The sequence below is a fragment of the Mustela nigripes genome, chromosome 6 (assembly GCF_022355385.1).
Source record: "Mustela nigripes isolate SB6536 chromosome 6, MUSNIG.SB6536, whole genome shotgun sequence".
Classification (NCBI taxonomy): domain Eukaryota; kingdom Metazoa; phylum Chordata; class Mammalia; order Carnivora; family Mustelidae; genus Mustela; species Mustela nigripes.
Genome location: NC_081562.1, coordinates 36,052,418 through 36,065,376, shown reverse-complemented (window position 1 = coordinate 36,065,376; position 12,959 = coordinate 36,052,418). Strand labels below are relative to the sequence as shown.

Sequence of the window (12,959 nt, the reverse complement as noted above, 5' to 3'; positions counted from 1 at the left end):
AGGTCAAGATATGGAAGCTGTTTTTCCTTGCTCTTTTAGAACAAGAAGAAAAAAATGCTCATCAAAAGTTATATACAAAAAAAAAAAGTTATATACAAAGTAGGCTTCCAGAGTCAATGGTTTTTGCTTTTGTTTTTAGGTTAAGTTTTCCCTAAGCATGTTTAAAAGGAGATAGAAATAAAGCCATGTATTTAAGACCTTTGTGGTTTTAACTGTTCCCTTCAAAAAGTGTCTTTTATCTCTAAATGTTAAGTGAAGTGTTCCCAGGCTGTATTGATGATGATCTTAATTTTTTCCCTTCTCTTTTGGTTTCAGAGGAAGAACTTGTCTCTTTTCCTCAGCATTAGTTTGTTAACTTTCTGGGGGACTTCCCTTTTGGGTGCCCGTTTGTACTGGATGGGAAACAAACCACCAAGCTTTTCCAACTCTGACAACCCAGCTGCAGATTCGGATAGCCTGTTGGCTCGAACGCTCACTTTCTTCTACTTGCCAACCAAGAACCTCTGGCTGTTGCTATGCCCAGACACCCTCAGTTTTGATTGGTCAATGGATGCTGTGCCTCTGCTCAAAACGGTTTTTGATTGGAGAAACCTACACACTGTGGCCTTCTACATTGGACTCCTCCTCCTTGCCTACTATGGCTTGAAGAGCCCAAGCGTGGAAAGAGAATGCAATGGGAAATTTGTAACAAATGGCAAGCAGAATGCAAATGGACATAGCTGCCATTCAGATGTGGAATACCGGAACTCAGAGATTAAGCCCAGCTTTGCATCCAAAGTAGAAAATGGCATTAAAAATCATGCATCACAGAGAACACAACTTCCTTCTACAGAGAACATTGTTGTTCTTTCTTTATCTTTGCTAATAATACCCTTTGTTCCTGCCACGAACCTGTTTTTCTATGTCGGCTTTGTAATTGCAGAGCGAGTATTGTATATTCCTAGTATGGGCTTCTGCCTCCTCATTACAGTGGGTGCCAGAGCCCTTTATGTCAAGGTCCAAAAGCGATTTCTCAAGAGCTTGATTTTTTATGCCACAGCTACGTTAATTGTTTTCTATGGACTCAAGACTGCGATCAGGAATGGAGACTGGCAGAATGAGGAAATGCTGTATAGGTCAGGGATAAAAGTTAACCCAGCTAAAGGTAATATTTTATTTTATACTTTTGCCTGGACAGTTTACTCATTGTGCCATTTTATATCCTTGCTTCTTGCCTTAAAACTAAGTATTCAGGAGGAAGACGTCTTTTTCTGTATTCCTCATATCTTTTTTTCATTTCATGTTTTAAGAGCTGAGCGGTACAACCAATTTAGAGATGTGCCCAGAATTCCATTTTTGGAACGTATATTCTGATGTTCCAGACTACATTTGTCCAGAGGAATTTAGACAGTTGTGCAAAAGCATTGACTGTCCTAAGAATTTGGAAAAATGCTTGGTTTCTGTCTTTTAAGAATGGACACACGTCATCTCTTTCATCATGTAATAAAAGTCAGGTATCCCACTTGATATTTTAGCTTTGCTGTTTTCCAAGCATCGCCTGAGGAAATACCGTGAGACTTACACTGACATCTTTAAAAAGATTTGGAGGTGACGCTACCTCTGAATCTTGGAATCGTGTCTCTAGGTGTCAGTGTGCGCGCATACAAGTGTGAGTCACCCTCGGCTTTGCAGAGCCCCGGTAAGCTGGATTTTACCCAGCCGTTAGCACTTCATATGTAAGAGTTCTTAAGTCACATAGGGAAATGCACTTCACTGTACAGTGAGATTGATCATGTATTTCATTACTGATTTTGATTTAGAAAACTACTTTAGCAAATCACAGAATCTATAGTCAGAACTGAAAGTCTCCCTTAAAGCTTAAATGAACAGGCAGAAGCTGTTAAGGTGATTTCTCTGGTTTAGACAGTAAAATGATGATAGAAACCAGGGAGCAATTAAGTGAAAGCAAGTGCACCTTTTAAGTGCAGAAATATATCATAGTAAATAGTGCCAGCTAGTCCTGTTCTTCATAAGCCTTTCCTTTTTCTTTTTTAAATTATTTTTTACATTGTGGTTGCTCGCACAGCATTTGAACTGGGCTGCTTCTGCTTTTTCCAACACAACTGTGCGCTGGTATCCAGATATGGGAAGTGTAAAACTGTTCCAAATGAATGGAGTGACCTACTGATGGATATTGGGGTATATGCATGAAGATCTAGATACCCGAAAAGCAACTCTGGTATCTTTCTCCAGTTACCAATTAAGAGTTCAGCGAGCAGCTACTTATTTCTTCAAGCTAAGGAACTGATCATTGGTACTTGTAACACTGAATAGATTTCAGGGATTTTAATGGGAGTAGAAACATTAAAATTGAGCTAATGCATAGCAAGGAATTCCTCAGTTCTTGTAGAAAAGATCTTTATCATGTGGCTTTTATAGGTAGTGACTGATCCACAGGTTAGTGAATTCATGAACCCCAATCTTGCTGTAAAAATGTTGCAATCAGTTCTCAGAGAATGCCTTTCAGCTGGTTTTTCTTCACTGGTAGATGAAAGTATGTAAAGCAAGGCTATGTTGCTAGTTTATTTTCCTAAATAAACTATTTAGGAAATTTGTCTCTATTTAAAACAGAGACATTGTAAAGAATTTAAAGGAAAAAAAAAATCCAGCATGTTAATTTCCTCACAAGGTGGTTCTGAGCATTTATTTAATTTATTGGTGAAGTTTCAGGTTAAGCTACTATAACACCCCCCCCCCCCATAATGGTGACTCAAGTAAGATAGAAGCTTTATTCTTTCATGTAACAATCTAAGTATGTGTAGCCCAGAGCTGATAAGATGGCGCCATGGGTTTTCAGGATCTGGCTCCTTTTCTTTTGTTCCCTTGCCATCTTGGTAGTGTCACCCTGCCCATATGGTCTGAGATGGCTTATTATCACATCAGCACTTCAGCTCACAGGAAAAGAGAAAAAGAGCAAATAGTGGGTGTACCCATTCTCTTTAAGAGCATATCACAGAAATTGCACACACCATGTTTGCTCACAGACTCTTGGCCACACCTAGCTGCAAAGAAGGCTGGGAAATTTTATCTTAATTCTGAGAAGCCAAGTACTCAGCCAAATTTCATTCCTCTTGAAAATAAGGGCAGATACTCAGATGCTAGAATATAAGTAGCAGAATCTGTCCTCACAGAGATAAGAAAGCATTTTGTAAACTCCTAGATACTGCCCAGATACGAATCTAGTTATACTTGGCTATGATACTTTCGGCAGTTATTATTCTGACTTTGATTCCGTTATTTTGCTGACATAGCTAAGATGCTTGATTCTTTCTTCATCCTTCCACTCAGCAAAACAATTATTAAGCATTTCTTTGGTTTCCGATATATTTTCATGTCTCCTTCCTAATACTTAAGGAGTGCTATAGTATCTAGATGCTGCAAGTATTATTAGTTAAATGAATATATGACTGACTAATACTGTTAAGTCCCCGAAACATCAAAAATTAGATTCTTGAATGCTGCCCCGCCCCCTCAACCCCATCAGCACCACCTGCACCCCTCCTGTATTTACAGCCTCTATTTACCATCTCAGTTGATGGCAACTCCATTTTCCTAGCAGCTCTGACCGTTACTTTGGAGTCATCAACCTTCCATTTTTCTTTAACACTTGGCATCCATTTCATCAGCAAGGCCCCTTGACTCAGTCTTCAGAAATAGGTCCAGAACTTGACCACTCTTTACCACCTCTAGTGCTACCACTAGGACCCATGGCACAGTCATCTTTTATGCGATTATTCCTAAAAGCCTCTCAGTTGGCTTCCCTGCTTCTGTTCTTTCTTGCCTGTTAAGAGAAGGCATGTAGTAATAAATACATTGAAAAATAAATGTCCAAGTCACAGTCTTTGTAAAGAGCTTGTAATCAGTTTAGGGATAAGATGTATATGCAATGAAGATGAGAGGGTAAAATATTAAGCTGTTGATATATCAGGAGCTGAGAGATACTTCATATTAAGAGGGATAGAATTGGAGATGGGGGTAGTTTGGGATCCCATGGCTGCCTTCTGTGCATGTGCTTCCCTTCTGATATGAGGCACAATTCTTAACATCTATGTTCCTTATTTTTTCTATTGGTAACATGTTAATAATAATTCTGGCTACAGTTGCTTTCTTAGCAATTATGAGGCTGGTAGTAATCTTCCTTAAGGTAAATTTTTCTTAGTCTGCTATGTTATTTGAGTCTAGCAAAAGATTAGAAAGCCTTTAAAGCCAGTTCTTTGTAAGGTTGTCTGAGATTACAGTTATTTCATTGAGTTAGGTTTTTTTTTTTTGTTTTGTTTTTTGTTTTTTCTTTTCCTCCCCTCCTTTGAAAGCCTCTGCAAATTCTGGAGTACTTCAGTCTACCATGTGCTTTACTGGAATATGATTTTAAGCCTCATGAAGCATTATACATTAAAGCTGCTGCCTTCAGTAATGGGTCCTGTAGACAGCTGCCAGTCATTAACTGATTGGATGCAAATGATGATGGGTAAAGCCTGTCATAGTGACTGTGCTGCTAATTTATGGTTTAAATCTGGATAGTAGAGAAATGATAGCTGATTTGGACTATGTAAACCACGAGTCCTATCTCATTATGTGGTTGATAATGTCAGGAAAATACTAGACATAGTTGATTACTATAGTTTGCTGATTTCACAATGACTCTCTGCATTTTTGTGCTTAGGAAAGAGGAAATTTTCTCTGATGACTGCTTTAATGAGCAAGCCACATAATATTTGAAAGTGTATGTGTGTGTTTAAAACAACATATTTTGTGAACCATATTGATTTTTATCTGCTTGAAAAAAAAAAGCATTTTTTAATTCATTAGAAGTGGTTAAATGTATGATCACCCTTCTGGCCTTTGGCTTTCTCTAAATCCCCACATCTTTGGCTCCCTGTAGAACTGAGTACCATTGATCTCTGCTATTCTGGCTTTCAAAGCACCTCACAATTTTCATTATCTTTCATTTTCCATAGCTCTCTCTTCTATAGGTTTGCCTCCTTTCTAAATTGATTCATTCTTCAAGGTTCTGTCCAAAGATTGCCTTTCCTTTCCTTTTTTTTTTTTTTTAAGACTTTATTTATTTATTTGACAGAGATCACAAGTAGGCAGAGAGGCAGGCAGAGAGAGAGAGGGGGAGGCAGACTCCCCGCCGAGCAGAAAGCCTGATGCGGGACTCGATCCCAGGACCCTGAGATCATGACCTGAGCCGAAGGCAGAGGCTTTAACCCACTGAGGTACCCAGGCGCCCCTTTATTTTCCTTTCTGTTAAGATTCTAAAACACTTCCTGGTATAGAGTGTGTGGGGGGGTTGTGTGTCAATAAACATGCTATTGAATTTCTACGTTATTTTCCCCCATGACCTGATACCTAATTGGAACTTCTCCACCTGGATGATTTGCCAGTATCTCAAACTCATCACCATCTTCCCTAAAACCAACTACTTGCCAACTTCCTTATGAATTAAGGTCATAAGCACAGACTAGCAAACTGATCATAGAGAAACAGATCAGTGAGCACATAAACATGAAAAAGAATGATAGCCTATAGGTGGCATATCTGGTATGCTGGAAGATATTTAAAATTTTTACAGTTACAGATTAAAAATCAAAGCATTTTTTAGAGTAGTTGGTTTATTAAATATCATTTTGCTTTAAGAACATATGACTGTGATGTTTAACTAAGCAGGGTTAATCTAAGGAAAACTTATTAAACAACAAAGTTTATTTTAATGCCTATTTCTAATATAAATATGTGATATGATACAAAAGATGTATATTTAATGATGCACATATTTGAAACTCTAAAGGGGATTGCCCAAGCATTCCACGTTCATTCCCTCCTTCTGCAAATGACAATTATGGCCCATTTTGATACAAAGAACAGAGAAAGTAGTTGTTGCAGGCACGCAAGACTTGGCAATTTTTCTTTCACCCCGGATTTGTGTAAAACTGATAGTTGTGTTTCAACCTCACATAGTTTCAGATTTCAAGAAACAAGTATGTTGAAGGAGTAGCATTTTATGTAGGAAACAACTCATAATTTAAGTGAAATCCAAACCTTCAAGTCATGTGAAACTTGACTAATTCGTTGTAGATTTTATGGTCTGAGTTTTTGTTTACCTCTAGTTGAGTGTCTTCAGCAGTGGTGAACTGCTAGCATTTAATTTAAGCAGCTAGCAATGAAATTGTATAGTAAGGTTCATTTTATTTCATAGATAACTCATTGTGTTGCTTCTAAAGTAAGATGACGAATTTTCAAAAGATGTTCAAATTTTTATAAAAAAATAGAATTTGGCAGTGAAGTCAGGAAGGGCAGCCAGTGTAGCATTTTACTAAGACTGGCTGGCCTGAGTTAAAAAGCTGTAAAATACGGACTTTTTTTTTTTTTTTTAAACAGAGAGATATGGTTGGAGTGAGGTAGCTAAAGACACCAGTCGAGGCTGATGGGAAGAAAAATCCTACAGAGTTGAATCAGCCCTCCATGGGGTAGACAGAAATTCTGTATTGCTTAATCTCAGATCATCTCTTGTCTTCTAATTAGAAAAATAAAATATAAAATAATGAGGCTGATGAGAATAAAATGAAAATGTCTCCTTAGCTGAACTAGACTCAAGTATTTAAAAAAATAAGTATGTTAAACTGTTCATTTAGGGGCCCACTTTAAACATTTGAGTTTAAAGAAATCAACTAAGGTTGCTTTTCAGTTGGTATGGAATACTCCCAGAAGTTCAAAAGCATCAGGTTTCCTTGACTCTATGAATGGAGTGGCATATAAATCTTTCCTTTTTGTTCTAGTTCTAATGAGTACAAATACAGTTGTTAGGGAAAAAGATACTGGACCACAACATGAAGCAGGTGACTTACTGCTTACCCTGTCTTTACAATTACCCATAACAAAACTTTTAGAATCTTTATGGGATTTTGAAAACCCTCAAACCTAAAATTAGCATTGTCTTAGATTGAATGTATTTACCAGTGGTTCTGTTTCAAAGAAATTCATACTTGCATATGATTAAAACAAAGATGACTTTAAATTATTCTGATTTCCATATTAGTTTTTGGGTTTGATTCTTAAAATGCTTAACATTTTTTTGCTTTTTTTTATTATATATATAAAGTATACAGGAGAAATATATATATATACATCATATTTCTACCATTTAAAGAATATCACTGAAACAAATAGACATTTTGCAGCTGAGGAAAAAATTATACCAGTATCTTTGAAGACCTTCCCTGATACCTCTCCTTATTTCAGTTTTGTTTCTTATAAATACTTGGTTTTATTTTATTCTAGAACCTCTGCTACAGTGTTAAAACAGCAGTGAGGACAGCAGATTTTTTTTTACCCCATTCTTGCCTTAAAAAGAAAGTTTTTAATATTTCACCATTAATTATGTACATTTTACAGGTTTTTCCATAGATGTTGTATCTGTAGAGTTTTCATCTTGATTCTAGTTTAAGATTTGTTTTCAGGAATTAATATTGATAGTGATACAGATTTTTTCCCCCACTCAATCTGTTGATTTGATGGTTTATATTAAGAGATTTCTTAATAGACCTACTTTGCATTCCTGGAGTAAACCCAGGAATTGCTTATAATGTATTATCATTTTTGTATATTTCTAAATTTGTTTTCACCCATATTTCTGAGTGAGATTGGCAGTTCTGATTTTGTGGTATCATATTCTAGTTTCAAAATCAATTAACCATTCAGACATAGTTTGGGAGTGTACCTCTTTTGTGTTTCCTGAAGGATTTTACATAAAATTAGAGTTACCTTTTTCTTCGATAATTAGTAGAATTCACCTGCAAACCTTGCTATATTTTTCTTTTTTTTTAATTTTTAATTTTTTATAAACATGTAACATATTTTTATCCCCAGAGGTACAGGTCTGTGAATCACCAGGTTTACATACTTCACAGCACTCACCATAGCACCATAGCACATACCCTCCCCAATGTCCATAACCCCACCCCCCTTCTCCCAACCCCCCTTCCCCCAGCAACCCTCAGTTTGTTTTGTGAGATTAAGAGTCACTTATGGTGTTGCATCACCACTTCCTCATATCAGGGAGATCATATGATAGTTGTCTTTCTCCACTTGACTTGTTTCGCTAAGCAATATATGCTCTAGTTCCATCCACGTTGTCGCAAATGGCAAGATTTCATTTCTTTTGATGGCTGCATAGTATCCCATTGTCTATATATACCACATATTCTTTATCCAGTCATCTATTGATGGACATCTAGGTTCTTTCCATAGTTTGGCTATTGTGGACATTGCTGCTATAAACATTCGGGTGCATGTGCCCCTTTGGATCACTATGTTTGTATCTTTAGGGTAAATACCCAGTAGTGCTATTGCTGGGTCATAGGGTAGTTCTACTTTCAACATTTTGAGGAACCTTCATGTTGTTTTCCAGAGAGGTTGCACCAGCTTGCATTCCCACCAACAGTGTAGGGGGTTTCCCCTTTCTCCGCATCCTTGCCAGCATCTTTCATTTCCTGACTTGTTAATTTTAGCCATTCTGACTGGTGTGAGGTGATATCTCATTGTGGTTTTGATTTGTATTTCCCTGATGCCGAGTGATGTGAAGCACTTTTTCATGTGTCTGTTGGCCATCTGGATGTCTTCTTTGCAGAAATGTCTGTTCATGTCCTCTGCCCATTTCTTGATTGGATTATTTGTTCTTTGAGTGTTGAGTTTGCTAAGTTCTTTATAGATTTTGGACACTAGTCCTTTATCTGACGTGTCATTTGCAAATATCTTCTTCCATTCTGTCAGTTGTCTTTTGGTTTTGTTAACTGTTTCCTTTGCTGTGCAAAAGCTTTTGATCTTGATAAAATCCCAATAGTTCATTTTTTCCCTTGATTCCCTTGCCTTTGGCAATGTTCCTAGGAAGATGTTGCTGCGGTTGAGGTTGAAGAGGTTGCTGCCTGTGTTCTCCTCAAGGATTTTGATGGAATCCTTTCTCACATTGAGGTCGTTCATCCATTTTGAGTCTATTTTTGTGTGTGGTGTAAGGAAATGGTCCAATTTCATTTTTCTGCATGTGGCTGTCCAATTTTCCCAGCACCATTTATTGAAGAGGCTGTCTTTTTTCCATTGGACATTCTTTCCTGCTTTGTCAAAGGTTAGTTGACCATAGAGTTAAGGGTCTATTTCTGGGCTTTCTATTCTGTTCCATTGATCTAGGTGTCTGTTTTTGTGCCAGTACCATGCTGTCTTGATTATGACAGCTTTGTAATAGAGCTTGAAGTCCAGAATTGTGATGCCACCAACTTTGGCTTTCTTTTTCAATATTCCTTTGGCTTTTCGAGGTCTTTTCTGGTTCCATATAAATTTTAGGATTATTTTTCCATTTCTTTGAAAAAGATGGATGGTACTTTGATAGGAATTACATTAAATGTGTAGATTGCTTTAGGTAGCATAGACATTTTCACAATATTTATTCTTCCAATCCAGGAGCATGGAACATTTTTCCATTTCTTTGTGTCTTCCTCAGTTTCTTTCATGAGTACTTTATAGTTTTCTGAGTATAGATTCTGTGCCTCTTTGGTTAGGTTTATTCCTAGGTATCTTATGGTTTTGGGTGCAATTGTAAATGGGATTGACTCCTTAATTTCTCTTTTTTCTGCCTTGTTGTTGGTGTAGAGAAATGCAACTGATTTCTGAATTAATTTTATATCCTGACACTTTATTGAATTCCTGTACAAGTTCTAGCAGTTTTGGAGTGGAGTCTTTTGGGTTTTGCACATATAGTATCATATCATCTGCGAAGAGTGATAGTTTGACTTCTTCTTTGCCGATTTGGATGCCTTTAATTTCCTTTTGTTGTCTGATTGCTGAGCCTAGGACTTCTAGTACTATGTTGAATAGCAGTGGTGATAATGGACATCCCTGCGGTGTTCCTGACCTTAGCGGAAAAGCTTTCAGTTTTTCTCCATTGAGAATGATTTTTTCATAGATGGCTTTGAGGATATTGAGGTATGTGCCCTCTATCTCTACACTTTGAATAGCTTTGATCAGGAAGGGATGCTGTACTTTGTCAAATGCTTTTTCAGCATCTATTCAGAATATCATATGGTTCTTGTTCTTTCTTTTATTGATGTGTTGTATCACATTGATTGATTTGCGGATGTTGAACCAAACTTGCAGCCCAGGAATAAATCCCACTTGGTCGTGGTGAATAATCCTTTTAATGTACTGTTGAATCCTATTGGCTAGTATTTTGGTGAGAATTTTCGCATCTGTGTTCATCAAGGATATTGGTCTGTAGCTCTCTTTTTTGATGGCATCCTTCTCTGGTTTGGGGATCAAGGTGATGCTGGCTTCATAAAAAGAGTTTGAAAGTTTTCCTTCCATTTCTATTTTTTGGAACAGTTTCAGGAGAATAGAAGTTAGTTCTTATTTAAATGATTGGTAGAATCCCCCCGGGAAGCCGTCTGGCCCTGGGCTTTTGTTTGATGGAGATCTTTAATGACTGTTTCAATCTTCCTACTGGTTATGGGTCTGTTTAGGCTTTCTATTTCTTCCTGTTTCAGTTGTGGTAGTTTATATGTTTCTAGGAATGCATCCATTTCTTCCAGATTGTCAAATTTGTTGGCGTAGAGTTGCTCATAGTATGTTTTTATAATAGTTTGAATTTCTTTGGTGTTAGTTGTGATCTCTCCTCTTTCATTCATGAATTTATTTATTTGAGTCCTTTCTCTTTTCTTTTTGATAAGTCTGGCCAGGGGTTTATCAATTTTATTAATTCTTTCAAAGAATCAGCTCCTAGTTTTGTTGATTTGTTCTATTGTTTTTTTGGTTTCTATTTCATTGATTTCTGCTCTGATCTTTATGATTTCTCTTCTCCTGCTGGGCTTAGGGTTTCTTTCTTGTTCTTTCTCCAGCTCCTTTACGTGTACGGTTAGGTAGTGTACCTGAGAACTTTCTTGTTTCTTGAGAAAGGCTTGTACCGCTATATATTTTCCTCTCAGGGCTTCCTTTGTTGTGTCCCACAGATTTTGAACCGTTGTGTTTTCATTATCATTTGTTTCCATGATTTTTTTCAATTCTTCTTTAATTTCCTGATTGACCCATTCATTTTTTAGAATGATGCTGTTTAGTCTCCATGTATTTGGGTTCTTTTACAAACTTCCTCTTGTGGTTGAGTTCTAGCTTCAGAGCATTGTGGTCTGAAAATATGCAGGGAATGATCCCAATCTTTTGATACCAGTTGAGTCCTGATTGAGGACCCAGGACTTGATCTATTTTGGAGAATGTTCCATGTGCACTAGAGAAGAATGTGTATTCTGTTGCTTTGGGATGAAATGTTCTGAATATATCTGTGATGTCCATCTGGTCCAGTGTGTCGTTTAAGGCCTTTATTTCCTTGTTGATCTTTTGCCTGGATGATCTGTCCATTTTAGTGAGGGGAGTGTTAAAGTCCCCTACTATTATTGTATTATTCTTGATGTGTTTCTTTGATTTAGTTATTAATTGGTTTATATAGTTGGCTGCTCCCACGTTGGGGGCATAGACATTTAAAATTGTTAGATCTTCTTGTTGGACAGACCCTTTGAGTATGATGTAGTGTCCTTCCTCATCTCTTATTATAGTCTTTGGATTATAATCTAATTGATCTGATATAAGGATGGCCACTCCTGCTTTCTTCACATGTCCATTAGCATGGTAAATTCTTTTCCACCCCCTCACTTTGTATTTGGGTTTAAAATGAGTTTCTTGTAGGCAACGTATAGATGGGTTTTGTTTTTTTATCCATTTTGGTACCCTCTGTCTTTTGATTGGGGCATTTAGTCCATTAGCATTCAGGGTAACTATTGAGAGATATGAATTTAGTGCCATGGTATTGCCTGTAAGGTGACTGTTACTGTATATTGTCTCTGTTCCTTTCTGGTTTACCACTTGTAGGCTCTCTCTTTTCTTATTGGACCCCTTTCAATATTTCCTGTAGAGCTGGTTTGGTGTTTGCAAATTCTTTCAGTTTTTGTTTGTCCTGGAAGCTTTTAATCTCTCCTTCTATTTTCAATGATAGCCTAGCTGGATATAGTATTCTTGGCTGCATGTTTTTCTCATTTAGTGCTCTGAATATATCATGCCAGCTCTTTCTGGCCTGCCAGGTCTCTGTGGATAAGTCTGCTGCCAATCTAATATTATTACCATTGTATGTTACAGACTTTCAGGATTTTCTCTTTGTCACTAAGAATTGTAAATTTTACTATTAGGTGACGGGGTGTGGGCCTATTCTTATTGATATTGAGGTATGTTCTTTGCACCTCCTGAATTTTGATGCTTGTTCCCTTTGCCATATTGGGGAAATTCTCCCCAATAATTCTCTCCAGTATACTTTCTGCTCTCTTCTCTCTTTTTTCTTCTTCTGGAATCCCAATTATTCTAATGCTGTTTCGTCTTATGGTGTCACTTATCTCTCGAATTCTCCCCTCATGGTCCGGTAGCTGTTTGTCCTTCTTTTGCTCAGCTTCTTTTTTCTCTGTCATTTGGTCTTCTATATCACTAATTCTTTCTTTTGCCTCATTTATCCTAGCAGTGAGAGCCTCCATTTTTGATTACACCTCATTAATACCTTTTTTGATTTCAACTTGGTTAGATTTTAGTTCTTTTATTTCTCCAGAAAGGGCTTTTATATCTCCCGAGAGGGTTTCTCTAATATCTTCCATGCCTTTTTCAAGCCCGGCTAGAACCTTGAGAATTGTCATTCTGAACTCTAGATCTAACATATTACCAATGTCTGTATTGATTAGGTCCCTAGCCTTCGGTATTGCCTCTTGTTCTTTTTTTTGTGGTGAATTTTTCCATCTTGTCATTTTGTCCAGATGAGTATATGAAGGAGCAAGTAAAATACTAAAAGGGTGGCAGCAACCCCAGGATAATATGCTTTAACCAAATCAGAAGAGATCCCAAATCGTGAG

General features: G+C 37.2%; 1 protein-coding gene across 2 annotated transcripts in view; it reads left to right on the top strand.

Annotated features, from left to right (window-relative positions):
* The window catches only part of TMTC2 (transmembrane O-mannosyltransferase targeting cadherins 2), a 435,623-nt gene that overhangs the window by 202,833 nt on the left and 219,831 nt on the right, over positions 1 to 12,959 (top strand). For both annotated transcript variants that reach the window (XM_059402387.1, XM_059402386.1), the window contains one exon: positions 316 to 1,144. In XM_059402387.1, coding sequence (XP_059258370.1) covers positions 397 to 1,144 — 748 coding nt within the window. In that variant the 5' untranslated portion in view covers positions 316 to 396. The remainder of the gene's footprint in view (positions 1 to 315; positions 1,145 to 12,959) is intronic.